At 36.1% G+C, this 24,719-nt stretch overlaps 1 protein-coding gene and 1 long non-coding RNA gene across 2 annotated transcripts in view; one reads left to right on the top strand and one right to left on the bottom strand.

Moving 5' to 3' along the window:
* Positions 1-24,719, bottom strand: part of LOC145688308 (excitatory amino acid transporter 3-like) — an 885,785-nt gene that overhangs the window by 654,728 nt on the left and 206,338 nt on the right. The window contains exon 2 of the mRNA XM_081762339.1: positions 22,653-22,730. Coding sequence (XP_081618465.1) covers positions 22,653-22,730 — 78 coding nt within the window. The remainder of the gene's footprint in view (positions 1-22,652; positions 22,731-24,719) is intronic.
* On the top strand, positions 5,855-12,938 carry LOC145687733 (uncharacterized). The gene is made up of 3 exons (XR_014131728.1): positions 5,855-5,912; positions 7,981-8,086; positions 12,704-12,938. It is a non-coding gene; the product is annotated as an uncharacterized LOC145687733 (long non-coding RNA).

Below are 24,719 nucleotides of genomic sequence, written 5' to 3'. Positions count from 1 at the left end.
GAATAAGATAGTAACTGAACTAAGTAATCATATTCACAGGCCTGAAAATGATTAAAGAAATAAACAATGAAATACAATATTGTTATTGAAACGTGAGTAGGCTATGAATATAAATTTTGCGAAGCAAATTTTCAAGTAGAGTCTATTTCACAGCAGATTAACTAGCAACAGGTATGCAAAGCATCCTTCAAAGAAACTAGTTAATTTAAAAAAAAAAGAAAGAAATATTTGGTTATTATTAAAATTATGCTAAGCATATTTCAAAGAAGAATAACCAAGTAACAACTTCATTTTCTGAATCTTTTTTTTCTTTTGCCTTTCTAGGTACGCTCCACAATGCAATCATATACTTTCGTCATCCCTATAATTACTATTTTAATAATCATTTTAATAATTTTGTCATTTATAATATACAAATTATTCAAAATTAAGTTAACCCCAAATAACGTTTCAAATTCACATATTCGATCTGTCAAATATGTTTCTTCAAAAACAGATTCACACGTAACCCCAGATTGTTCTTCGATACACCTCTATGATGATACATTAAATGTATATCCAACAATTAAGCCTTCTACGCCTACTATAATTCTTAATGTTAATGGTATGTCAATGATTTCTTCTAACTTCGTGTTATTAAAACATTAAAAAGGGACTCATTTCACTACTTCTAAGTAATGGTGCAGACTTAACAGTTGTGCTTGTCTTAATATCTGTAAATAAATGTATTTACTACACGCATAAACAAAAACACTCAATAATCACTCCTACACAACAACATATCAACATCATCAACAAAAGAACAGCAACAGTAGCAGTTTCCCATAGATGCCTTATCTTCAATGTCAGATATCAACAATGGACCATGTGGACTGAGCCGAACAACAGGATCGTGAGGAATCTATGCTTTCAAAGGATTAAATACTACTACCAGTTATCGAAGTGAGGACTTCAGTGATAATGACAATTAAATACATATGACAGAATACATACCTCCAAGTAACATAGTGTTTTGTTTCATTCAGAGTGCAAAGTGTTTTGTGACGTGTTTTTTTTTTCTTTCTTACAGACAGGATACAGTGACATTAACCTACATTTATTGTAATATTACCTTGTCAGCAGAATACTCATGTGATACAAACAACATATATTCATATTATTGGTGACGGACAATGCTGGTGGTGGAATATATATACATACATACAAGTAAAAAGAAAACTTTATATATACAGAGTGTTCGAAGATAATGGACGAACTTAATTATTATTTACTTTTTATGTTTATACAGGTGGACAGTAATCTTTTTTTTTCCTTTTTGGCACATAGAATCGTGCTCAAAATTTCGAGACAGGGGTAATGTACAGTACCCAAAATCCTTACATGTGTTTGTCTAATTTATGTTGTTTATTATAAAACAAGGAAGTTATAGTCATACTGCTTAGAAAAAAAAAATAAAAACAGATAACGTCGGCATCACACCACAATTATAGGAAGTTTTCCTATACGGAAATAAGGAAGTAAGAGATTGCAGAAAGAGACCTGAGCTAAGCTCTTCGCCACAACCAGGAAGCACCTGAATCCCGGAAAGGGGTTGTGCTGGTTGAGGACGAAGACTAGAATCGGGAGTTGTAATTAAGATTGGAGAGTGGAAGGACATCGTTTGGAGTTGAACTGAGCTGAACAACCTGTGAGTACTACATCTATTTGCGATGTTAGATAACCATAATGGTTAAGTTTCTGTGCCATTACGATGTAGTAGATTTCTATAGTTAAGACCATTTCGAATCCTAATAGCTTGTGGTGTGATGTCGAAAATATCCAAAAGTAATTGAGTATTTCATTTCTTATCCTAAGACGATTTGTTAAATTCATCCTCGAGTTGTCTAAATACACGGTGTTACAAATTTCAGATGAGCTACGCTCTGCCCCCAAATATAAAAAGTTTCTAAGATACTAAATCATTCCGGTTAGAAATTTGTAGCACACGTTAATATAGTGGAAGAAATGCAGATAAGTGCTCTGCCACTGATCTATTATGTATGTGAAGGCACATGTGAAGTTTTATGTTTGTTTTAACAACATTGCGTTTGTTGTACTCTGTCTTCCACTCTCAGTACCCACTAAATATTAATTTCTTATTGTAATGTTGAAAGTGTCAATATATTGTGTAAAGAAACGTGAATCAAATCAAATCAACATTAGAACACACTTCTGAGCTCGGTGAGAAATTAAGGTAAATTGTATTAGGTATGCACTTTTTAAAAGTTTCGATTTCAGAATCAACAAAACCAACTAGGGAATCATTACATTGATCATCTGGGTAAGACGAAATACTTCCTTTCAACGCTAATAATAATAATAATAATAATAATAATAATAATAATAATAATAATAATAATAATAATAATAATAATAATACAGTAGATACTCTTTAATCCAGCATTCTACGGTTCGGCACATTCTGTAATCCGGCACTGATCAAACCGTTTCCGTTTATTTTTGGGTTGATTTGAACGTTTGTTGACTTTAACCACCAAATTACCTACTGTGCTGTCCGTGCTTTTAGTTGTTTTAGTGTTTATCGTGATTGTTAGTTTTCATTTCAATACAGTGTTTCCTATTTTCTAGCTTGCTACATACGGTATCACATTTGCACAATATAACAATTGTGTACATACACTCCACTGGCCTGTAAAACGTTCTCGATGCCAAACATGACTTCTTCAAGCTACTAAGGATAAGCATGTAACCCTCTGTACACAGTAAAAAAAAAGAGAGAGAGAGAGATAATTTATCACCTCAAAAAAGGCGAAAACATAAAGTTCATAATGTTTGGTATCAATATTGGATTGTCGAGTATATATATATATATATATATATATATATATATATATATATATATATATATATATATATATATATATATATATTAGAAATGGCGAAGTACTTTATATAGTAGGATATCTGTATCGTCTGCACAGATTCAGAATGTGCATAAATACATGAAATATATTTGGTATTCCCGTTAAAGCTATATTAACATTCGATATTTCGGCTCGACTCTTGTCCTGAATGTGCCGGATTAAAGGTTGACAACTGTAATAATAATAATAATAATAATAATAATAATAATAATAATAATAATAATAATAATAATAATAATAATAATAATAATAATACATCTTCAATATTTCTGGCAACAATAAGGTTAAGCCGAGGGTACTATCTCTAGATTTCAATCAACATCCTGAATTAAAAATCATGTGAGAAGGCCTGGCAGAAACACATTTATAACTACCGATAATGATAAATTAAACTGTATGCCGATGATGCGTTATTGTGATTGTAACGAGTGTTACTGACGATATATTGTTTGTGTCTGAAAATATTCGTCAGAACAAAAAATATCGAATAGTTAAATGTCTATTACGAAATTATCAACAAACATGAATCAGATACATAGAGTATTATTTAATGTAAAATAAATCTGAGGTAGAATTCAATTTCGAGTTTTTGTTTAAGACACCAGCTTTACCACTAAACTACCGTTGCTAATTTATTATATCCCTCAAGCAATAGACAGTTATTATATTGGCATAGCAAACTGTATGGTTGATATTTTAATTTCGCTATGTCCATTTTTTTATTGCTGAAAATACAAACACAAAGGAAGAAGTCTAGTCGGCGAATCATTTAACTAAGCAATAACAATAATAAAACGTTTCCTTTTAACAATTAATACTAAGACATTTCTGCCATGACAACACTCATTTTCGTTCGTAATAGTTGTAAATGCTGTCGTTTTGACTTCGAAAAGAATTAAGAGAATGCAAACTTGACATAAACTGGGATTTTGATTAATTTATTAATCAGCGACTTGAATTAATTTAGTATATGCTAGCTGGAAATTTATTTTGTAAGCTGATTAATATCTTAAAAACGTTAAATTAATATTTTTCTTACAAAATTGAATAATGTGTGCAGAGTTAATATTTTAATCAGCTCATAGCCAAACGTTTCTTTTGGGATAAGTAGCAGTGCCCCATATCACCATCACTACTACCACACCACAACTACTATAAACGTAACCAAGAAAGTTCTGTCGCTTTTACACCCACCATCTTCGAACATCGATATATCACCTAAGACGTACATGGAAGATCAAAAAAGTCTCCAGCAGCACCGAAGACCTGTCAACGTTCTGGAAGGTCATGGATTCTATCGCGGTAGAAATTGGTGGGCCCTGAATTGAAGAAGGTACAAGATGTATTTTGCACCTCTAGTAGGGATTTGAACTCGCGTCCTCTAAGGTGATTGCCCAAGGAATGGGACAGGTGATGACCGGACGGTGAAATATCTGGAGAGTATGGCGGATGCAATACTGTTTCCCATACAAGGCGTAAAATTGTGTCCCGTCCATTATCCTAGCCACGCGGGGCTTAGCGTTGTCCTGTAGCAGGAGGACTCTTTGGCGATTCAGAAGTGTTGGGTCCAGAGTTTTGAGTTTTTCTTGTACACTGTTTAACTGCTAACAGTACACAGTTGTATTGATGTTCTGATGAGCTGGTAGCAGTCCTCGATTCACGATGCCGCGAGCAGTCCACCAAACACACAAGAGGACCTCCTTCTTGTGCAGTGCTGGTTTTGGCTGCTTTGGAACCGGTTCATGGAATGCTAACCAATGATGACGGCGCCGTGGAGCTTCGTACAGGACCCACTTCTCATCACATGTCAAACCTGCCCAGAAATGGCTGTTTCCTCGTAATAAACAGCAAAGAAACACATGTATCTGCTCGCGTTGTCTTCTGGCTCGGAGCCAAATCATGTTGGAATTATCGACCCAAATTGTAATGCTTCCAAGTTTGATGGAGGTGCCACCAAATGGTTTCTCCGCTCACACTGAATTGTAGTCCCAGTTCCTCACATGTCTGCCCACTGTTCGCCTCAATTGCTGCCTGAAGATCTTAATTTTCTACATGTGTTCGTCGCGTCTTCAAGTGTTTCGTTACGTCCGGAAACTTGTTAAACCACCGATGCACTGTCCGCGTAGTCACGACACCCTCACCAAAGGCCTGGCACATCTTTCGTCCCGCTGCAGTGGCGTTTGACTGAGTTTGAACTCCCAGAACATACTTGCTCTTATGACGCTCTGTGGAGGTCCCGTGTTCACTCTGTCCTTACGGAAGCTTACGGTGCAACTGGACTGCCACAACCAGGTAGTATCTTTGATATATCCACACCAACAACTAACCTTCGCCTTATCTCCGTTCGCATTAAGCTCACGGTGTGAGGATCAATTGAACACATACCTCCATCAAAAGCGTAAGAACCTTCTTGGTTACCTTTATACTACTGCAACTAATAATAATAATCAGGGTTGGAAAAGAACAAAACATGTGTTTAAAACATGAAAAGGATGTTGAAAATATTTTAAACATGTTTTAAAACACACACGAAAAAAAAAAAACATGTTTTAAACATTTTGAACAGTTTAAAATATGCACTGTTAAAAATGATTTATTCAAAAATGAATACATTTTACTACTCAAAAAAAATTGAGTAAATTAGTCTCAATTTTGAGGAGAAAATAACTCAAAAAATGAGAATGAGGAAATTTAGTAGCATATTTGAGTCAGAGACTGGTTCTCAAAAACGAGTAATAATGTAGTCTTAAAAAATATTGTTTTATGATATAGATATATCATGGAATATCGTGAGATATAAAAGACAATTTGCAAATGGAAGATTATGGAAAACAAGTACGAACAAGCTAACATAAGAGCACAAAAGTCCTTTATAATCCTGAACTATATGTTCTCATTCTGGCTGATGGAGGAACTACTTAGCGGATGGATAAAGAGAAAGTTAACATGGACGACTTGTTTGTTTACAAATCATAGAGGATTTCGCAGGTAAGTACTGCTAGCAACGTGAAGTTTTAAGTGTGAATGCAACATTGCTTGTGTGCGATCATTGTAATCGATTGACGGTTAATCACGACAATCCATTATTTTCCTTCGAAAATCATGAGTAATGCTTCTAGGTACTGGTTCCCAGATAGAATGCCCGGAAGCCTCACTCTATGCTTCTGGGCATTCTATATCTTAGACAAAGTTGTTGTGTTAATGATATGCGACTTTCCAATATATTCAGTAAATGGTTTACTTCTTTTTTTTTCTTTTTTTTTGTGGTGAATTGGGGCGTGCAGGTTTACTTTTGGCGCTGCACTCTAAATAACTGTTGTTAAAATACAATTCTTTTAATAATTTCCTTCTTATTGTCCCCTAAAAGATTTGTGGCGGGTGACATGAAAAAACTCCCTTGCGGGAAGGTTCTAGATTACTGGTCCCCCATGTAGGTTAGTAGCTGGGTTGGTTTCTTTCTCTACTAAAGTTTATACATTTAATCTACACAGTATCGCCGAGCGAGCGTTAGCGAGTGAAGGCGGTTTAGAGCCCCGCAGGGCACGTTGTTTCTGTCTTTATTATTGCTCAATGGGAAGGGGGGCCAGTAATCTAGAACCTTGCCCTCACTTGCAGGCCCGTATCCACGCGGGGGGTCGGGCTCCTAAATTTTTACTGCCTGCCTAAAATGTTCACGGTAGTCTTGCAAATGAACTATAATATGGTTGGATCCCCCTACATTTTTGGGCTGGCTACCGGCCTGCTCACTTGCACAGATAAAGTTTCAAGGGACCACCAGAAGTATTAGTTGAAAAATTGCAATTCCTTTACGATTGCCATATAAATACGGATTCCGTATCTGTTGCATAAAAGCTACAATGTAAAAAAAAAAAAAAAAAAAAAACACAGGCATTACTCGAGCAGACTGTTTTATCAGTTTTGACACATTTCTTACATTCTCAGGTTGGGTTAAAGTTTTTTTTTTTTTTTTTTTTTTTTTTTTTTTTTTTTTTTTTTAGCAGAACTAAATAACAAGCTCCAGTACTACATACAGATTAACTTCAGAAGGGCTCGATGTAAATACAGTGTGGACGTATGGCATAAACACGAACAAACTTGTGCTAGGTGGCAATAAAAGCATGAATGCTATCTAACCGAGTCAGTGGAGGACGAACCTGGTGGCACTGTTCGTAGGTTTCTTTAAGAAAATTTCCCTCGAGTGACACAAACTTTTCACTTTATCAAATTTTCCGTTGTTTGTTGAGTGTCCAATACTTATGACAGAAGTTATGTAATAATTTTAATTTAGCTATATTAAGGGAACTACCACCAGTGGCGTCATTTAGGGGGCAGGGAGGGGTAATTGCACCCCCTGAGATTGAGATTTATATAGATTTTTTGAGTAGAATAGTAGTCAGTGAAAAACGCAAAATTTTCTTATATCAAGGGGTCTTGCCCTCCCACAAGCAAAATCTGAAATGACGCTTCTGCTACCAACCACATTTGTTTTATTCATTTCCTTTTTTTTTTTTTTTTTTGCAAAAGTATACACACAGCCAACAAAATGAAATATAGTGAAATCTTTCAGTTTAACATCCCATGACTATGCCTTTAGGGTAAGGGAGACGATGATTAAAGCGAGTGAATGATGATGGAAGAATGAGAAAGTGGGAGGAAACGGGAGTACCTCGACAAAATCCACGAACACAATGTTGTTTATCACAAGCTTGCTTGGGTGAAAATCGTACCAAGGAAACCATGCACCTGAGGTAAGCGCTCCCCACTGAGCCACCGTGCACCCCACTAGCTAACAATGGGTGCAAATTATGCTACTTGCAGCACACACAAACTATTGCAATTGTATTGGTTTATTTCTGAATAACAAAGAACAATTTAAGTAGTGATGTTCGTTAACAAGAGACTAATTGCTACTTCACATTATTCATGTATGCGCATTTCTAACATTGCAGTAAAACATTATGACAATGAACTACTTTGGAACTTCATGACTAGAAAAAGGTAAAATATATTATTTAATAGAATATATTTGTATGACAATTAAATCTTTATATTTCAGATGGATGCCGAATTTAAAAATTTGTTCGGCGCGACAGAGTCTGTTTTCAATGTCATCTGTTTGGCAGTGATAATTTTCTTTAAGGTTTCGCTAGAGAAAGTTCTTGGTAAGTAAGATCAAGTTTTCGTGTATATTTATCATATTTCAGGTTGCATGTATAAATATGTACACAAGAGTCTTATTTGTCATCAACACAACCCTACTTCTGGCAAAGCACCCATTTGTTTTTTTTCTTTCTTTCTTTACATTATCTTTTTATAGTGTCTATTCACAAACATTGTTTTATTGTTATAATACAATCGCGGCAAATAGTAGCTTTTATATGCTTTACTTTGAAAAGTAAAAATAAGTCAGTATTTTGAAACACGTAATACCTTTTAAATAAACGTACATGAACTCAAAATTACACATCTTTACAGAGTTAATACATTTACTTTCCAGGTTATACGTTTTGGAAATATCTAAATAGAAGGATGGTTTTATAAATAATTTGATTTGCATACTAATGGATGGTTCTAACGTCATCTGTATATGTAGCAGGGTTGGCAAAAACCATGGCTTTTATTGAAAAAACAAAAAAAAAAACGGGTTTTTTGGTTTAAAACCAGGTTTATTTGGTTTAAATAATTTGCTCTATATATTCATATCATATATGGACAGAAATAAGTTTGTTTCGCCTTGATGTTATTATGCAACAGCCGGGTTATGCTGGAAGGGGTCACATAAGCTTAAAGCGGAATAAAAACTGCTTCTCGAGTTACATCCGAGAAAAATTGTCCTCCATTTGAACTCGGAACCAGGACTAATTGGCCACAAATGCGATACGTCTGCCGACTCACTCACGAAGGAATCCTGATAAAAATACGTTGTACTGATCTTTACATGCTTCTTAATATAGCTCTCAAGAGTCATTTCAGAAGGACAAAAAGATAAACAGTGCACAAGTGAAACCATTATACTGAATTACATATGGACAATTTCAAAGTACTACGGAGTACAGACGAACTAATTTAATTCAAGTTAGTTAACAACGACTTTTATTGGTCCAAATTAAAGAAATACAACGACTTAATTTGCATATCACAAAGATACGAATTATTTGAGTCCACTTTGGCTCAGACTCATTTATACATAAATAGATATCGAAGATACTTCTCATTTCACTAAATGCCTCTCGTAAGGTCTGTATGACCCTCCTTCCCCCCCCCCCCCCACACACACAAAGTACGGCATTTCGATGTATTTTATCAATAGTAAACAAAACAATTTTTAGAATGTTTCTTTGATTGCAATTACATAACAATAATAACTACAAAAAAAATAATCACAAAACAAACATTTATAAACTTACATAAAAAAAAGTTGCTTTTGTAGTATAATCTTTTTGAGTAATGAATGGGGAATTTAGGTCTGAATATAATACGAATAATATACGGGAGTGAAACGTGATAACCCACAAATGTGTGCTCATCAAGATTTTACAAACACTTACACTTTTACGAACATTTTCGTTATTTGGTTTAAACCAGTTGGTTTTTTTGAAAAAAAAAACAGCTGCTTTAAACATTGGTTTAAACCAGCCAACCCTGATATGTAGTCATTAAGTTTCCTTTCTATGAATAAAGAATCTGTATTCTCAAGCAGTGGCGTAACTAACAGGCTCCCGGTATTTAAGTTTCGGAGTATAACTTTATAATGTTTGGATGTTAAAAGCACTTTGCAGTGTTCCTCCGTGGCTAAGCGGTTAGCGTACGCGCTCTTGGCGCGGGAGACCTGGGTTCGATTCCCGGCGGGAGCTCATGTGGTTCGGATTCCACGTTAATCAGTAGGTCCACGTCTCACATAGCCTCGCTGCTGAAAGGGACGCTAAACTGAAATTCAACTCCATTCAAAAGCACTTTGCAGGTTTCATATTACTGCAAGAGTACTCTACTTAGAGGAAAAATAAATCACGGAACCAGCTATAATAGATTTAGTGAATTCTGCTCGGAAAATGTATCGCCTTTTGTTGCAACAACTAACAAGTTTCCGATGAGTAGTGAAGAAACAATTTAGTGAAATTTTAACTTGGAATTAATTAGCCAATTATTTAGTCGTAGATAACTTCCTATGTTAGTAGTGTTCTGGATTTGTGTACTTCTTTGCAACTGTATCTCACTGTGCCTCTGACGAAGCCAATCCTGAGCGATCATTCAGTACCGGTACATTAAAAGCCATCAAACTTTATATTCGTAGAACAAGGTCGAAGACGAAATTGAGCTCAGCCCCGTAACTTGGGCTTTTTCTTGGAAGACCAAACATTAATTAGACCTCCTAAAATATGTCAAGTTGAGGCCCCCTAGAATAATGATGGCATTCGAAGTGAAATCCTTACTAAACGTGTTCGATACTTCTTGGGGCGCCAGTTGATGGTTTACTAAAGTAAGATCCAGATTACATATATGCTACATCTTAAAGGAATGTATTTCGTTCAGATAGTGGGGCAGCAGAAACATCTTAAACTATTTGCAATGCTTTTGAAAATAGTACGGTGCTTCACAAGTTAACTAAATGAGACAATATGTTGAAAGTCTTACTAAATATATATTTTGTCTGGGGCTCTAATAGGACACATTTTACTGAATGAGGCTCGGAACACATTTTCGTTTCATTTTTTTTTTTTCCTGTTATGTGGTAAACCTATTCCAAGCTTTATTTATAAGTTCCTGTTCATATCACATCATACAAAGCAACAAAGTTTTAACTCAAATGAATCCTATCAAACAACTGGAAGCTTCATTGGGGGGGGGGGCAGTTTCCCCATTCCCCCGCAAAAGTTACGGCACTGGTTTAGCCCTTTGCCAATCCTGAGCACTGAAAGCGAAGAATGGCACCACGTTGATATTGAGAAAGTAGTCAGCGAATTACTCTCCGAAAACAACAAAAAAAAAAAAAAATACGCCGGTTTAGAAATATGTGAGCAAGTTCCACAAGTTTTGACGAGTTTTCATATGTTAGTTGTAATGTGAACGTTAGGAAAAAAATTATTTCTGCTCTTGCCTTTGAGGTGAGCGATCCCAGGTTCGACTCCTGGTGGGGACACTCGGCCGAAAGAGTGTAATAGCTTTTTCAGACCTGCCATCTTGAGTGAAGTCTTTCTTGGGTTTCGTTCATTCATACCATTCAAATGCCGGGATGGAGGTACCTAATATAATGGTCCCAGGCTGCTTCCTTCCTTTCCCAATCCTTTCTTCCTTCCCTTTCATCATACAGTGGGCTCGTTGAGGGACGTCATCCTTTATACGGGATGGGCTAACGTGGCCTTAGATGCCGACAGCCCAGAAATCTAATTCCTAATTCCTAGAAATTATTTCTTTTAAGAAGCTTTTTAGTCCCATGGAATTGCTTAATAATAATAATAATAATAATAATAATGTGCAATTTTTGTATATTAGCAAGTAGTGTCTGACTATTAAATAGATGGAAAAATATCTCTACTACTGTATAAATTGTACGTGTGCCATGAACGTAGAAACAGGAAGAGCCCTTTTGACATTTTCGCGGTTGGAGGGGGGCATGCATTCTTAGTTACGCTACTGTTCTCAAAGCATTCTAGTAATTTGTTTAACAATTGCTAAAAAAGTAGAAATCGAATAACGGTGAAATTTTATATAACTTAGAATTTGTGGTGTGATTCATTGTTTCTTTCTTTCTTTCTTTTTTTTTTTTTTCGTCACACATAAGCAGAAATGACTAATTTTCAGGTTTATTGTTTCCTTGTCTTGCATAGATGAAACAGATCGAAATGTTTTTGGTTACCTTTCAATTTCCTTATTTTTATAATCTTATTTCAATTGATATTAATCCTTCCAGAACGTGACAACCCTACTATTATTATAAAGATCGCCATAGACGAGTCATTCATTTGATGTTTATTAGGATCACGCAAGTGGGATATATATAATATTGTAATGTTAGTACCATAGGTGTTCATTTTACTCCGACCTCACTCACCTTCATTCTCACAGTGAATTGGCCCTCGCCCTCACCTTCGAAGAGAGTTGACCATCGCTCTCGCCTTCGTGTTGGGAATTTGTCCTCGCTCTAGCCCTGACAGTGACAGTTGGCCCTCGCCCTCGCTGTCCAAGCTTGTCATCGCCCTCACGTCATTATGGTTGAGAGAGAATTTGAGGGTGAGGATGCCCTCGAGAGGGCCATCCTCGCAAGGGTAAACACCTCTGGCTTAGTACGTCCGTTACACCGCTCAATAACTCTTCAACAAAAGATAATTTTAAAATTGTTTTCTGCAATCAACAGCTAGATAATTATCTCGGAGGAGTTCGTTAATGGATGTGATCCACCTACTTGTAGTGCTAGAAATAAACCATTTCCGGTTAACGTTGATCACTATAGAGCATAGACAGTAATCTCACATTGTATATTTTTTAATCGATTAAGCGTCCCTAGAATATATTCCATTTCCACTCTAATCACTCTGCTGAAACACTAAATGGTAGATCTACTACAACTTCTGGTTTCAATATTAATTGAAGAAATATTGCGTAATTCTCTTTACTGTCTTTACCAGAGTCTATATTATCGTATTTCAATTGATACTAATTCAAATTAGAACGTAGCAACACTAATATTATTCGAGATATCGCCATACACGAATAAGATTTATAAGTATTTCATTTTATTTTTATTTCTATTGTCATTAATTACACAATCTCTTTGTTTCCAGGGAGATGAAGGCATAGACACATTTATAGCAAATGAAAAACTTCTGGGAGGATCTCGAACATAGCTGTTGTTTATCTTGTCCATTGGGAGTCGTCACAGACTATTTTCCAACGAATGCATACATCTATCATAGTACTTTGTAGGCATATTCAGAGGGTTCATGTATCCTCATTGTCTTATCTAAGTTGTTATAAAAATTGTGCTCATGTATAGACTTAGTTTATTATTTGACAAATAAAAAATACAATGTACAAACATATTTTCCTTTAATCAAAATGAAACTAATATATATACATTTAAGTTTGTGTGTGTATGTGTGTGTGAATATATATATATGTGTGTGTGTGTGTGTGTGTGTAACGTCGCATGATTATGTTTCAAGGCTAAAGGAGAAGGCAATGATAATGAAGTGATGCAATGAAGAAAGTAGGAGGAAACGAGAATACATCCAGAAAACCAGTGCACATAAAATTTGTCCACCATATCAGGCTTACTTGTTTAAAACTACGCAAACCAACATCACGAACAGTTTAAGTTACAAGAAGCTTGTGTGTTGATTAAATTAAAATTCTCATCTATGCTATTTATGGAAACAACAGGTATCAGCATAAAAATGTAACCTTGCAGATTCAAAATTGAGTAAAAAAGTACTTTAACAATTAGATTATATTAGTATTCAAAAATAGGAAAGGGAGTATTTATTCTGCTGCCTTGTTGGCACAGGGAAACTTCCCCAAAATTACAAAGGTAGATGAATTTCACACTGCACTAAAAAAATATAGTAAGTACGCCTTCTACACATTAATATTGATGTTAGACATTTTCATCTTCAAAGCTGGGAAATAGAAGTAATTTTTGAAGTACTCGTATTTTTTCAAAAACTGATTTCTATTTTCCAACTTTTAAGAGGAAAATGTTTTAACTTCAATATTAATGTGTAGAAGGCGTACTTACTATAAATTGCCCAGTGCAGTGTAAGAGTAATCTACCTTTCTAGTTCCAGGAAACTTTCCCTGTGCCAGCAAAGCAGCAGAATAAGTACTTTTTTCTCATTTTTGAATACTAATAAAATCTCATTTTTGAGTACTTTTTTACTCATTTTTTAAAAAAAAAACCTTCTCATTTTTGAGTAGAGTTTTTCTTAAATTTGAGAGGAAATATTCTCAATTTTTGAGAACGTGTGTTTCTCATTTTTGCGGCTATCTGAGCATTTCGAATACTTTTCTACTCACTTTTGAGTATACATGTTCTCAATTGTGAGGAGAGCATTACTAGTTTTTGAACAAACAGTTTCTCAATGTTGATTACATTCATCTCATTTTACGGTTAACTTTCTCATTTTTGAGAAAATATGTTCTCGTTATTTTTGAGAAATAGCAGTTTCTCATTTTATTTAAGAATATTTTATCTCGCTTTTAAGAGAATTTTTACTCAAAAGTGAGTAAAATTTACTCAAATTTGAGTACATATTGTTCTTATATTTTGAACACCCACACATTCTCACTTTTGAGAACAATGTATTCGGAGCTATTCTGAGAACACAATGTTCTCAAATTTGAGTCAATTTTACTCATTTTTAAGTAAGTATTTTTAACAGTGTGATGTTAAACATATTTCGAAATTGTGTAATAACGTATTTATTAAGGCTTTTCTGCTTTTGCAACCGATCTTTTCATTTTTTTTTATTCTCGTTAAGACTATATACTGTGTTGGGTACAGAATATTTCAGTATAGAATAGTAATTCTCAACTTATTTGATATCACGACCCTCTTTTGAGTTGAGTTGATTTTAGTTTAGCGTCCCGTTCAGCAGCAAGGCTATATGAGACGTGGACCTACTGATTAACGTGGAATCCGAACCACATGAGCTCCCGCCGGGAATCGAACCCGGGTCTCCCACACAACCCTCTTTTATTACACACTCTTGCCAGTGATTCTCGTAAGTACCTTCTTGGTTGTAATAAGCTTTTTAGGTAGTTTTTGCAATCTACCTACTATAGAGATTTCACATGATCTATCAATATACATGGGAAAACAAAAGTCCTCACCATCCTTGTGTATTGAGAACGGGTTGAGGGAGAATGATGAAACTTGGAAGTGGTCTGACACATCAGATGGTGCTATCAAGCATCATGGCGAACATCTTTGCTTAGTATTCGAAATTTCAAATGCAAATGGTGTCATGTGCATGTTTTAAGGCTAGAATTTTACCAGAAATGCAGTTGTGCGGTTATTTTAGCCCTAAAGCAAGTCATTCCGATTTACCGCTTCGGAAAGTTTTGTAGTTATGCCTTTAGTGGCTAAGCTAGCGTTTCATGGAGGCGGACGATATTTTAGTTGCAACATTTGGTTACTATTTCAGAACACTGATGCTAATAAAATTATTTTAAAATAATACGTTTTCGAAAAGTAATGTTTGAAGCATACTTCATGCTGTGCTAACTTTAGAATATTTTCTGCAAGCATATGTAATTTTTTGTGTTTTCAGTCAATAATATATTGAAGAAAGGTAATATTTGGGACGTTCAGAGCACAATGGCTCCAAAGCCATTTTCAATAAAGTTCAGTTTTGCTCAGCAAATGAATGCTATTTCAAAACGTAATACTTCTCAGTCAAGAGTCCAAAACAAATGTAACTAAAACCATGCGGTAGGGTTTGGGATAGTTTCATAAGATAGCCGTTAGACAGGGGCGTCAGTGGAACAGAAGGGAAACCGCGCCTATCCCCACCCTGAATTTCAGGTTTTTGAAGCATTAAGGCAGTTTCAGAAATCTTTTGATAAGCGAACTCCGACAGAACAAGCTTGAGGTTCTTACACCGAATAAATACGGAGAACTCTACAGATGATTAAAACTGGAAAGTTGATTAAACCCAATTTTCAGAATTTTAAACAGGCCCGAATCTCGAAAGTAGAGCCACCTTTGGAATCCTTGGGCCAAAAAATATACAAGAGATCAATATAGGTCTATAGCTCCTTACGACCAATGGAAATGGATTATAACTGATCAAAATCCGTATTTATTCGAAGTAAGTACTTCAAATTTTTTATGTTGGACCTTGCTCAGCAAAAGGTATCCACATCTGCATTACTGTCCCCAAAATCTAAAATTCAGGGTAAGGGACGGACGATGACCTCTAAACGAACACACCCCTCTTTAGCGGCAATTATATAAAATTATAGATTGCATCTTGTCATGTAGTTTTTCTTTCTTTCATCTCGGATTCGTGGTTGTGAAAATATGATACTTTCCGTCGGTGTATTCTTTTGGACATACCCTGCATTTATTTAACGTAATTATGCATCATTGACTGTGGCATTCTGAGCTTGATTTCTTAATCATTTCCATGCTAAGCGTAAATAATATATTGTTAATATCTTAACTTTATGAGCAAGGAGGGGGAAATTAGCCCTTCTCCCCAATTCTATCAATGTCCTTTTCTAGCGGTTGGCCTACGAAATTCTAGTCCACACCGATTCACGTGTTTTTTGTTTCGTTTATTTCGTACCCTTGACTAAGAAGATACTACGTTTTCTGAGTAAAAGTGAACCTTTCTGAAAATGGACTTGGATCTCTTGTACTCTGAATGCCCCATATCTAAAAACATATCCACGAATGCCTGCGATATTTTAATTCGGAACTGCAATTTAGCAAATAACCTTTTGTTTGTTTTCTGAATACAACACAAAAATTTGTTTCCATGCTAATTATTTTATTTATTTTTATTATCGGTCTAAAAGTAATTCAACCTTCGACTACGACACTTTCTCGCAAGTTAACTGAGAAGCATTTAAACAATACAATATACGTGAAAAATAAGGGGAAAAAAGAGACAAAATAAGTTGTAGATCAGCACATTGACCTGCTATAGCCACGAGAAATCAAAACATTCACATGGGAAGAAAATAGTCCTCTGAATGGGGAGCACTTTTGACAATTTTCTTTCTCTGGAAGACTTTTTTTTTACAAAAATGAAACAAATAAAAATAAAAATAAACATATGTTTAAAAGAAATCTTAAAAAAATACACGTATTTAAAATAAAATGTTTAAAACATATACAAAATTTGTTTAAACAAAATCAATTGTTTAAAACGTTTTGTTTTAAACAAAACAACCCTGATAATAATAATAATAATAATAATAATAATAATAATAATAATAATAATAATAATAATAATAATAATAATAAGAAGAAGAAGAAGAAGAAGAAGAATGAGAAGAAGAAGAAAAGAAAAAGAAGAAAACATATTTTGTGTACCATTCTAACTTGACTCCCTAAAAAGTGGTGATGGAATAGAGCAGGCAATTATCTTTTGATACCGGTATATATGCTGGTTACATATATACATGTCAATCTATCTGAAGTGGTCCGAAAATGGTGAAAATGGTTGTTCGACCATCTGCGAAAATTATAAAAATTTGAGTGTGATGAACCATGTGTATGAGGAGGTCAATAACATCATTTACGTTTTCGTATGTGCAAGTCTTCCTAAATGGCGGCCATCTTTGATGTCGTTGGAGTGCCAACTTTTGCATTTGCAAGCGTTTACGAAAATTACAGTTGCTCAGGACGTACGAATCAGACGAACACCAAACAAAAACGAATGTTTAAGATGCAACAAACGAAACTCACAAGCTTTTACACAACTGAACACAAACAAAAGCGGGCCTCATTGCTGCCATATGCATAGTTTTTAAGATCTAGCATGAAACATATCTAAATATTTTTTTTTTTGGCTACAACTATCATCACGCACGTCCTTTCTTCCCATTTTTACCATGTCCTCACTATTTTCTCCGTGTAATATTATTCATGATTTTTTTTTTTTTTTTTTTTTTTTTGCAATAGTTTATTCACATACAGAATTACTTTGTGGCATAAGAAGCAATTTTTAACACTTTGCTCTCCTGAGATATTACGCCCCCAAAATGGCATCAAAATCACAAACTTCAACTTTCGAACCGCCATAAATCTGCGGTGCGGCCTCCGAAGTACATGTCCCATCCATTTGCGAATGTTAACACCACGACATCGGCAACTATGACTGAAATGAACCCATGACCATCGTCACTAAACCTTGGCACAGTGGCAGAACGTTACATCTGATGAATCCCGATAGCGTCTTCATCACGACGATGGGAGGGTGCGAATCCGTCGTGTTCCAGGAGAACAGCTCCTTGACACCTGTACTGCGGGGTTGAAGACAAGCTGGCGGCGGCTTAATTATGCTCCGGGGAACATTCACGTGAGCATCCATGTGTCTAGTGGAGTTCGAGCAAGGCACCATGACGTCCGGGGCGTATCGCACACTGCTTGCAGACTACGTACACCCCTTCATGACGACCATGTTTCCCAACGGTAGTGGCATTTTTCGAAAAGACAATACATCATATCACAAGGTGAGGATTGTGTTGGAGTGATTCGAGGAACATAGAGGCAAGTTCCAAGTGATGTGCTGGCCGCCCAACTCGCCGAATCTGAACCCAATCGAACACAGATGGGATGTGATTGAACGTGACGTCAGAGCGCACCGCCCCCTCCCCAGCATCTACGGGAATTAGGTGACCTGTGTGTACCAACCAACTCTCTCCAGTGACCTTTCAAGGATCCTTGCGTCCATGCCAAGACGCGTCACCATTGTTTTCCGTGCCAAAGGTGGACACACTGACAATAAGGTAGGTAGTCATAATATTCTGGCTGATGTGTGCGTATATTTTAACTCGTATATTTTGTCCCGACTCGAATTTGGAGAGGTCACGTCTCGAATTCGAGTCAAGTCGACACAGAAACTGTCGAGTCAAGACAGAAACATATTTTCAAGTCGAAACACGAGTCGAGACAACATTTTCTCGAGACGAGTCGAGACAGGTTTAAATCTCGACCCGACTCGACTACTGCGCATCCCTAATCAAGACCAGCTGTCCCAGGCATTTTTCTCGGCTCGTAGTGCACGCAGATACTTCAAACAAAAAATTGAATGATCAATTCGTATGTGGAAAATCAAATGGTGATACTTTCATATCCAGTGGCGTAGCGGAAACATTTCCACGGTGTCAACTTCAAAATTTCAAATAGAAAGTGGTATCAATTTCAATTTCTTTGGAAATATTATTGAAAAAGAAACAACTTTTATAGTAAACAATTTTCACTAAATTCTACGGTTTGACATCTACGAGTTGCCACTATCAAGACTACCCGTCCCAGACATTTTTCTCGGCTCGTAGTGCACGTAAACACATCAAAGAAAAAATATGGTGAACGATTTTCCGATTGTTCTCGGCAGTCGAGAAAAGTATTTCGGCGCTTGGTACTTCGTGTGCAGAGGACTGGGCACGTTCAACCTCATCACAACAAACGTCAACAGATCAAACGCCGTGTTCAGGATAATCGGTCTCACGACATCCTTGCTGCAGTCCATATGGATCCCCAAATTTCAACAAGACAATTAGCCACGGATGCTGGTATAAGCCACATGACTGTTTCGAGGATTCTGCATAATAACTCTTTGCATCCTTACCATGTTCACCTGCATCAGGAACTCCGAGAACAAGATTTCTACAACCGTCTGGAGTTTTGTCAGTGGATGAGCGCCAGGGACCCCTGTTTCACCAGAACGTTCTGTGGACGGATGAGGCAACCTTCAAAAGTAATGGAGATGTAAACATACACAACGCTCACTATTGGTCCAGCGTGAATCCTCACTGGGTACGTAAAGTTGACAACCAACATATCTGGATACTTAACGTCTGATGTGGTGTAGTGGGAGGGCAAATAATCGGTTCCTTTTTCTTCGAAGGTACTTTGACAGGGGTAGAGTACGCTAATTTTTTGTCAAATGTTCTTTGTGAGTTCTTGGAAGATGTCCCACTAGCAACTCGTGAAATGATGTGGCTACAACAAGACGGTTGCCCTGCTCATTTTGCAAGAGTTGCCAGACAATCTGTTGAAAGCTTTTTTCCAAACAGGTGGATCGGAAGAGGAGGCCCGGTTTTCTGGCCAGCTCGTTCTCCGGACCTGACTCCGCTTGATTTTTTTTTCTTTTGGGGACGTGTCAAGGAGCTGGTTTACCAAGATAGTCCTACTACAAGAGAGGACATGATGGAGAGGATCCGTAATGTCTGCCGTGCACTAAGTCCAAATGAAGTGTTAAGAGCAGTCAACAATGTCTCGGTACGCATTCGCATGTGCACCGCAAGTGTTGGAAAATCCTTTGAACATTTATTGTGAGTTTATTTTGTCCAAGTATGATATTTTGGGAAGAATGTACAGCACTTGCAGTTCATGTTATTTACTGTATTTATTATCTTCACTTTATTTGTACTATTCTTGAACAATTATTTGTGCAATTATTGTAAAAAGTGATTTTTATTGAAACATTTTCATAAATTAGGTAACCCATTAAGAAGCCCGGGAGAGTGGCAATAATTTCATAACTTCTAAATCTAAATTTTTGTTTTATGTTTTATTGCTGATATTTTAGGTCAAATTTGTTTCATACGTAGTTTAACTTAAAACTCATGAGTGTTTTTCTTTGCTTTTCTATTTTGAATTGGTTCCGACCCCGCAGTTTAAACTACACAGACCTGCAATATTGTTTTGATTTATCGATACGTACAACAGATATGTCATAACGTTTGACACTGAATGATATAAAGAGTTTTCAACAACAATGCTATTTGATAGAACATGTGTTATATGGTGTTCTTTTAAAGTAACTGCCAATTACGAGGGGCATCCTGAAAGTCGTGAGCAACATCATTGATTACCCTAATGAACTACTTCCTATATAACTAATGGGAATTAACTTTTTTCCCACATTGCAACGAAAGTGACTCTGCGACACTATCGGCTAGAGTTGTAACCAACTGTATCGTCTGCAACTGGCAGTAGCTAAGTGTATCATTGGCTAATTCTATCAGACTCAGGCGCTCTGAATGATTTGATTCGTTCTTTTTTTAATAGTTCGTAGTATCCAACGTCCTTGAGTGGTGGTGCCACGGTCTCCACAGTTTCAGCGGAAGAGCAGCTGAAACCTCTTATACTATATAATTACTCTATGAGTAACATACTTTCACAACCGTAATCTTTAGTTGTAAGTAAAACCAAGTATATCATCTGAATCTATAGACATTTCTTTCTTTCTCTCTAGACGTTGACGCTGTTTTTTGCTAGCACGTAACCACAGGCAGGAATTCCAAAATGGCTTGCAGCGGTGTTTTGTTTCGATACCGTGATGTGTTTGAATTCATTGTTAAAGAGGACCAATCTGCTTCTGAAATTTACCACAGACTGCAGCGTGCCTATGGAGATGTGTGCATGTGTGCCAGCAGTGTTAGGAGATGGGTGAAACATTTTAAGGAGGGAAACACGATTATCGAACATCAGCCACGCAGCGCGCACTCTCGAAGTGCCTAAACGAAACGCAACAAGGTAGAGGTTGATGAGCTAATTAGGGGAGATAGGGGTAAAACTTATCACTGTGAATGATATCGCTGCAAAAGTTGGTGTTGAACATAGTGCGGTGCAAGAAATGATTCACAGGTTAGGTTATCAGGAGGTTTTTGCCCGTTGGGTACCACGGTTATTAACCGAGGACCACAGACGTCAGGGACTAACCATAGCCCTGACCCTTCTGCAAAGATTTTGATATGAAGGTGATGACCTTTTGACGGGTATTGTGACTGGAGATAAAAGATGGTTCCATTATTATGAACCTGAAACAAAATGACAGAGTATGAAATGGCACCACTTGATTTCACCACCGAAGAAAGCCAAGAGAGTGCAATCGATAGTAAAAGTTATAGGGAGCGTCTTCTGAGATGCACAGGGTTGTAATCTGGTTCACTTTCTTGAGCTTGGACAAACCATAAATTCTGGCCGATACATCCAGACACTTTTGAAGCTCCGTCGTGCCTTGCGGGATAAATGCCCTGGAATGAAGATCATCCTTAAATAGGATAATGCGCATTCGCATATTTTACGTGCCACTATGGAGCAGATCAGGAGATTTGGGTGGAAAACGCTTCCACAGCCTACCTAGAGCCCCGGCATGGCACCCTCCGAATACTATCTTTTCGGTTTTGTGAAGGAACAGATGCGAGGCTAACGATAAAGACATTGGAGGATATTCGTCAAGCAGTGCGTCAGTGTCTATGGACAGCTGAAACGGAATTCTATCGCAAGAGTACTTTCAAACTTGGACAACGGTGGGAAAAATGTGCGCAAAAGAACGGAGACTATGTAGAAAAGGAAAGGAAAGGTCTATAGATTGAGACGATATATTTGGTTTTACTTACAAATAAAGATCACGGTTGTGAAAAAATATTACTCACGACTTTCAGTGTGCCCCTCGTAAAGTTTTTGTTCTGTAGTTGCAATTAAACAATAAATAAGACATAGATGCAAAATCCTAGAATTTAACGAAAAGTGTTCCCTGTAAAAGTTCTTTCTTTTTCAATAATACTTTCAAACAAATTGAAGTTGATATCACTTTCTATTTGAAATTTTGAAGTTGACACCCCGTGGAAATATTTCCGCTACGCCACTGGATATGGAAGCATCACCATTTGATTTTCCACATTCGATTTGGTCATTCATTTTTTTTTTGTTTGCAGTATCTACGTTCACTACGAGCCGAGAAAAATGCCTGGGACAGGAGGATGATACTCCCTGTATATATATATATATATATATATATATATATATATATATATATATATATATATATATATATATATATAATCAATGGCTTATAAACTTGTAGAACGTACATATTTATAAGAATCTGCCTAATTTACCTGAATTCCTAGTAAAAATGCTTTAACTATTTTCGTTTAAATAGAAGCAAACATACCTTGAATGTTAATTATTTAATAATAAAGTTTACATGAACACTTTATTTACTATTGGAAACAGAAAAATGAACTGAATATAATTGTTGTACATACCAGTATTCATTTTCTCCTTGTTCAATTGTTAATGAAGCTTTCAGATCTTCACTTGCAGATTCTAGTGCGGGACGTTGTCTAAAAGAAAAGAAAAAATGAATGCGCACTTAATAACAGTGATGGAATGAGCACCAATCTTAGAACAACACGCAACCCTTACTAGGGTGAATTTGAATATTAATCTATATATTGTATTAGTGCATAATTTCCTAACGTTTATGCAATAATAATAATAATAATAATAATATATTAAAATGTAATCAATGACCGGTAAAAGTTCATTAATTTACGATGATTCCACACTTCAATAATATTTATTTATTTATGTATTTATTTATTTCTTATTTAAAATGGCGGAGTTAAGGCATAACCTTTTCTTCCACTCAACCATTTACACTTTTCTTTTACAGTTGGAACTCATTTTTTTTATGACGTGAATAAAAATGATATACAGTTAGGCATGTTAAAGAGTTACCGACATACAGAACAACACAGAAAATAAAACATGAAAAATGAAAATGAAACTTATTACATATAAAATAAACACTAACACAAACAAGAGACAATGCTAAAGACATGTTAAACTATACAAGGAGAAACAAAGATATCAATCTTGATTATATATAGCATAAAATACATTCCTATGATTCGCTATCTATAGATAAAATGATGCACCTACTTAAGTGATTGTGTATAATGTATATGTTCATACGCATGTATCAGAAGGGAATAGAAAAGAAAACAAGAAGAAATAGAAAGAGAGAGAGTAAAAAACGAACGACTGCATGGTAACGCCAGGAATAGTTTCATGTGTAACAACTTTTTTTCTTTTCTTTCTTTTTTTCTTTTTTTTTTAACTTACTAAAGACCTTCATTAGAAAGATATTCTTTAAGCCGACGTTTAAAAGTCAACACTGAACCAGAGTTTCTGATGCTTTCAGGGGTGTCATTCCAAGCTTTGGTGGCAAATAGTGTGAAAGATTTGGAAAAGAAATTAGATTTGTGCCTTTGAACGGCGAGTGTTGTATTTCCTTTAGACCGGGTACTTAGTGGGTGAGTATCGCCGAGAAATTTAAATTTAGAGGATAGATAAGTAGGTTTTTCTACAATTAATTATTTTATATAGTGTTAGAGAATGAATGCGGCGGCGAGTGCTTAGATTTCACCATCTTAGTTGCTGATAACAATGGGAGATGTGGTCGAAGCGCTTTTTATTAAATATGAATCGAACGCAGGCATTCTGAATGTGCTGTAAACGTTTTGCCAGATCTTCGGTTAAATCAACATATGCTGCATCACAATAATCTAAATGAGAGATTACCAATGACTGAACCAGGGACGCTTTAATGGATTCCGGAAGGTTTTTTAAACGCTGAAGAGAATGGAGGGAGCCGTAAGCTTTCTTGCATACTCTATTAATATGGTCTGTCCAATTTAGGAATTTATCGATCTGGAGTCCTAGGCTATTGACGCTATCGCTTACAGGAATGGCCACGTTGTTTACAAGAACATTCGGTAGGCTTGTAATATTGATTGTGGAGAGTTTACGAGAACCAAGTATGATATATTTTGATTTGGTTGGGTTTACTTGCAGTCCATTGTTACGTGCCCATGTGCAGATACTTTCAATGTCATTGTTTAAATGATCAATCGCGGTGGTTAAATTTAGGGGATTAGTAGTTAAATAGCATTGTATATCATCTGCATATAAGTGATATTTACAATGGGTGATGTGCTCAGGTAAATCGTTGATGTATAAGGAAAACAGAAGAGATCCTAGGACGCTGCCCTGCGGTACTCCACATGGAACAAGTTTCGTATTGGAACATATGTTATTAGTGACAATTTTTTGTTTTCTATTTGATAAATAGGAGCTAAACCAAGATAGAGTTGACTGGGAGAAGTTGTAGAAGGAAGACAGTTTGGCAATCAGTATGTCATGGTCTATAGTTTGGAAAGCTTCAGAAAAATCTAGTAGCGATAACAGTGTAACTTGGCGTTCATCCATGGCGGCACGAATATCATCAGTGATATTTACTAGGGCAGTGCAAGTGCTGTGCTGAGATC

The sequence above is a fragment of the Thermobia domestica genome, chromosome 6 (genome assembly GCF_964235325.1).
Source record: "Thermobia domestica chromosome 6, izTheDome1.hap1.1, whole genome shotgun sequence".
NCBI lineage: Eukaryota > Metazoa > Arthropoda > Insecta > Zygentoma > Lepismatidae > Thermobia > Thermobia domestica.
This window is presented reverse-complemented; position numbering and strand designations above follow the sequence as displayed.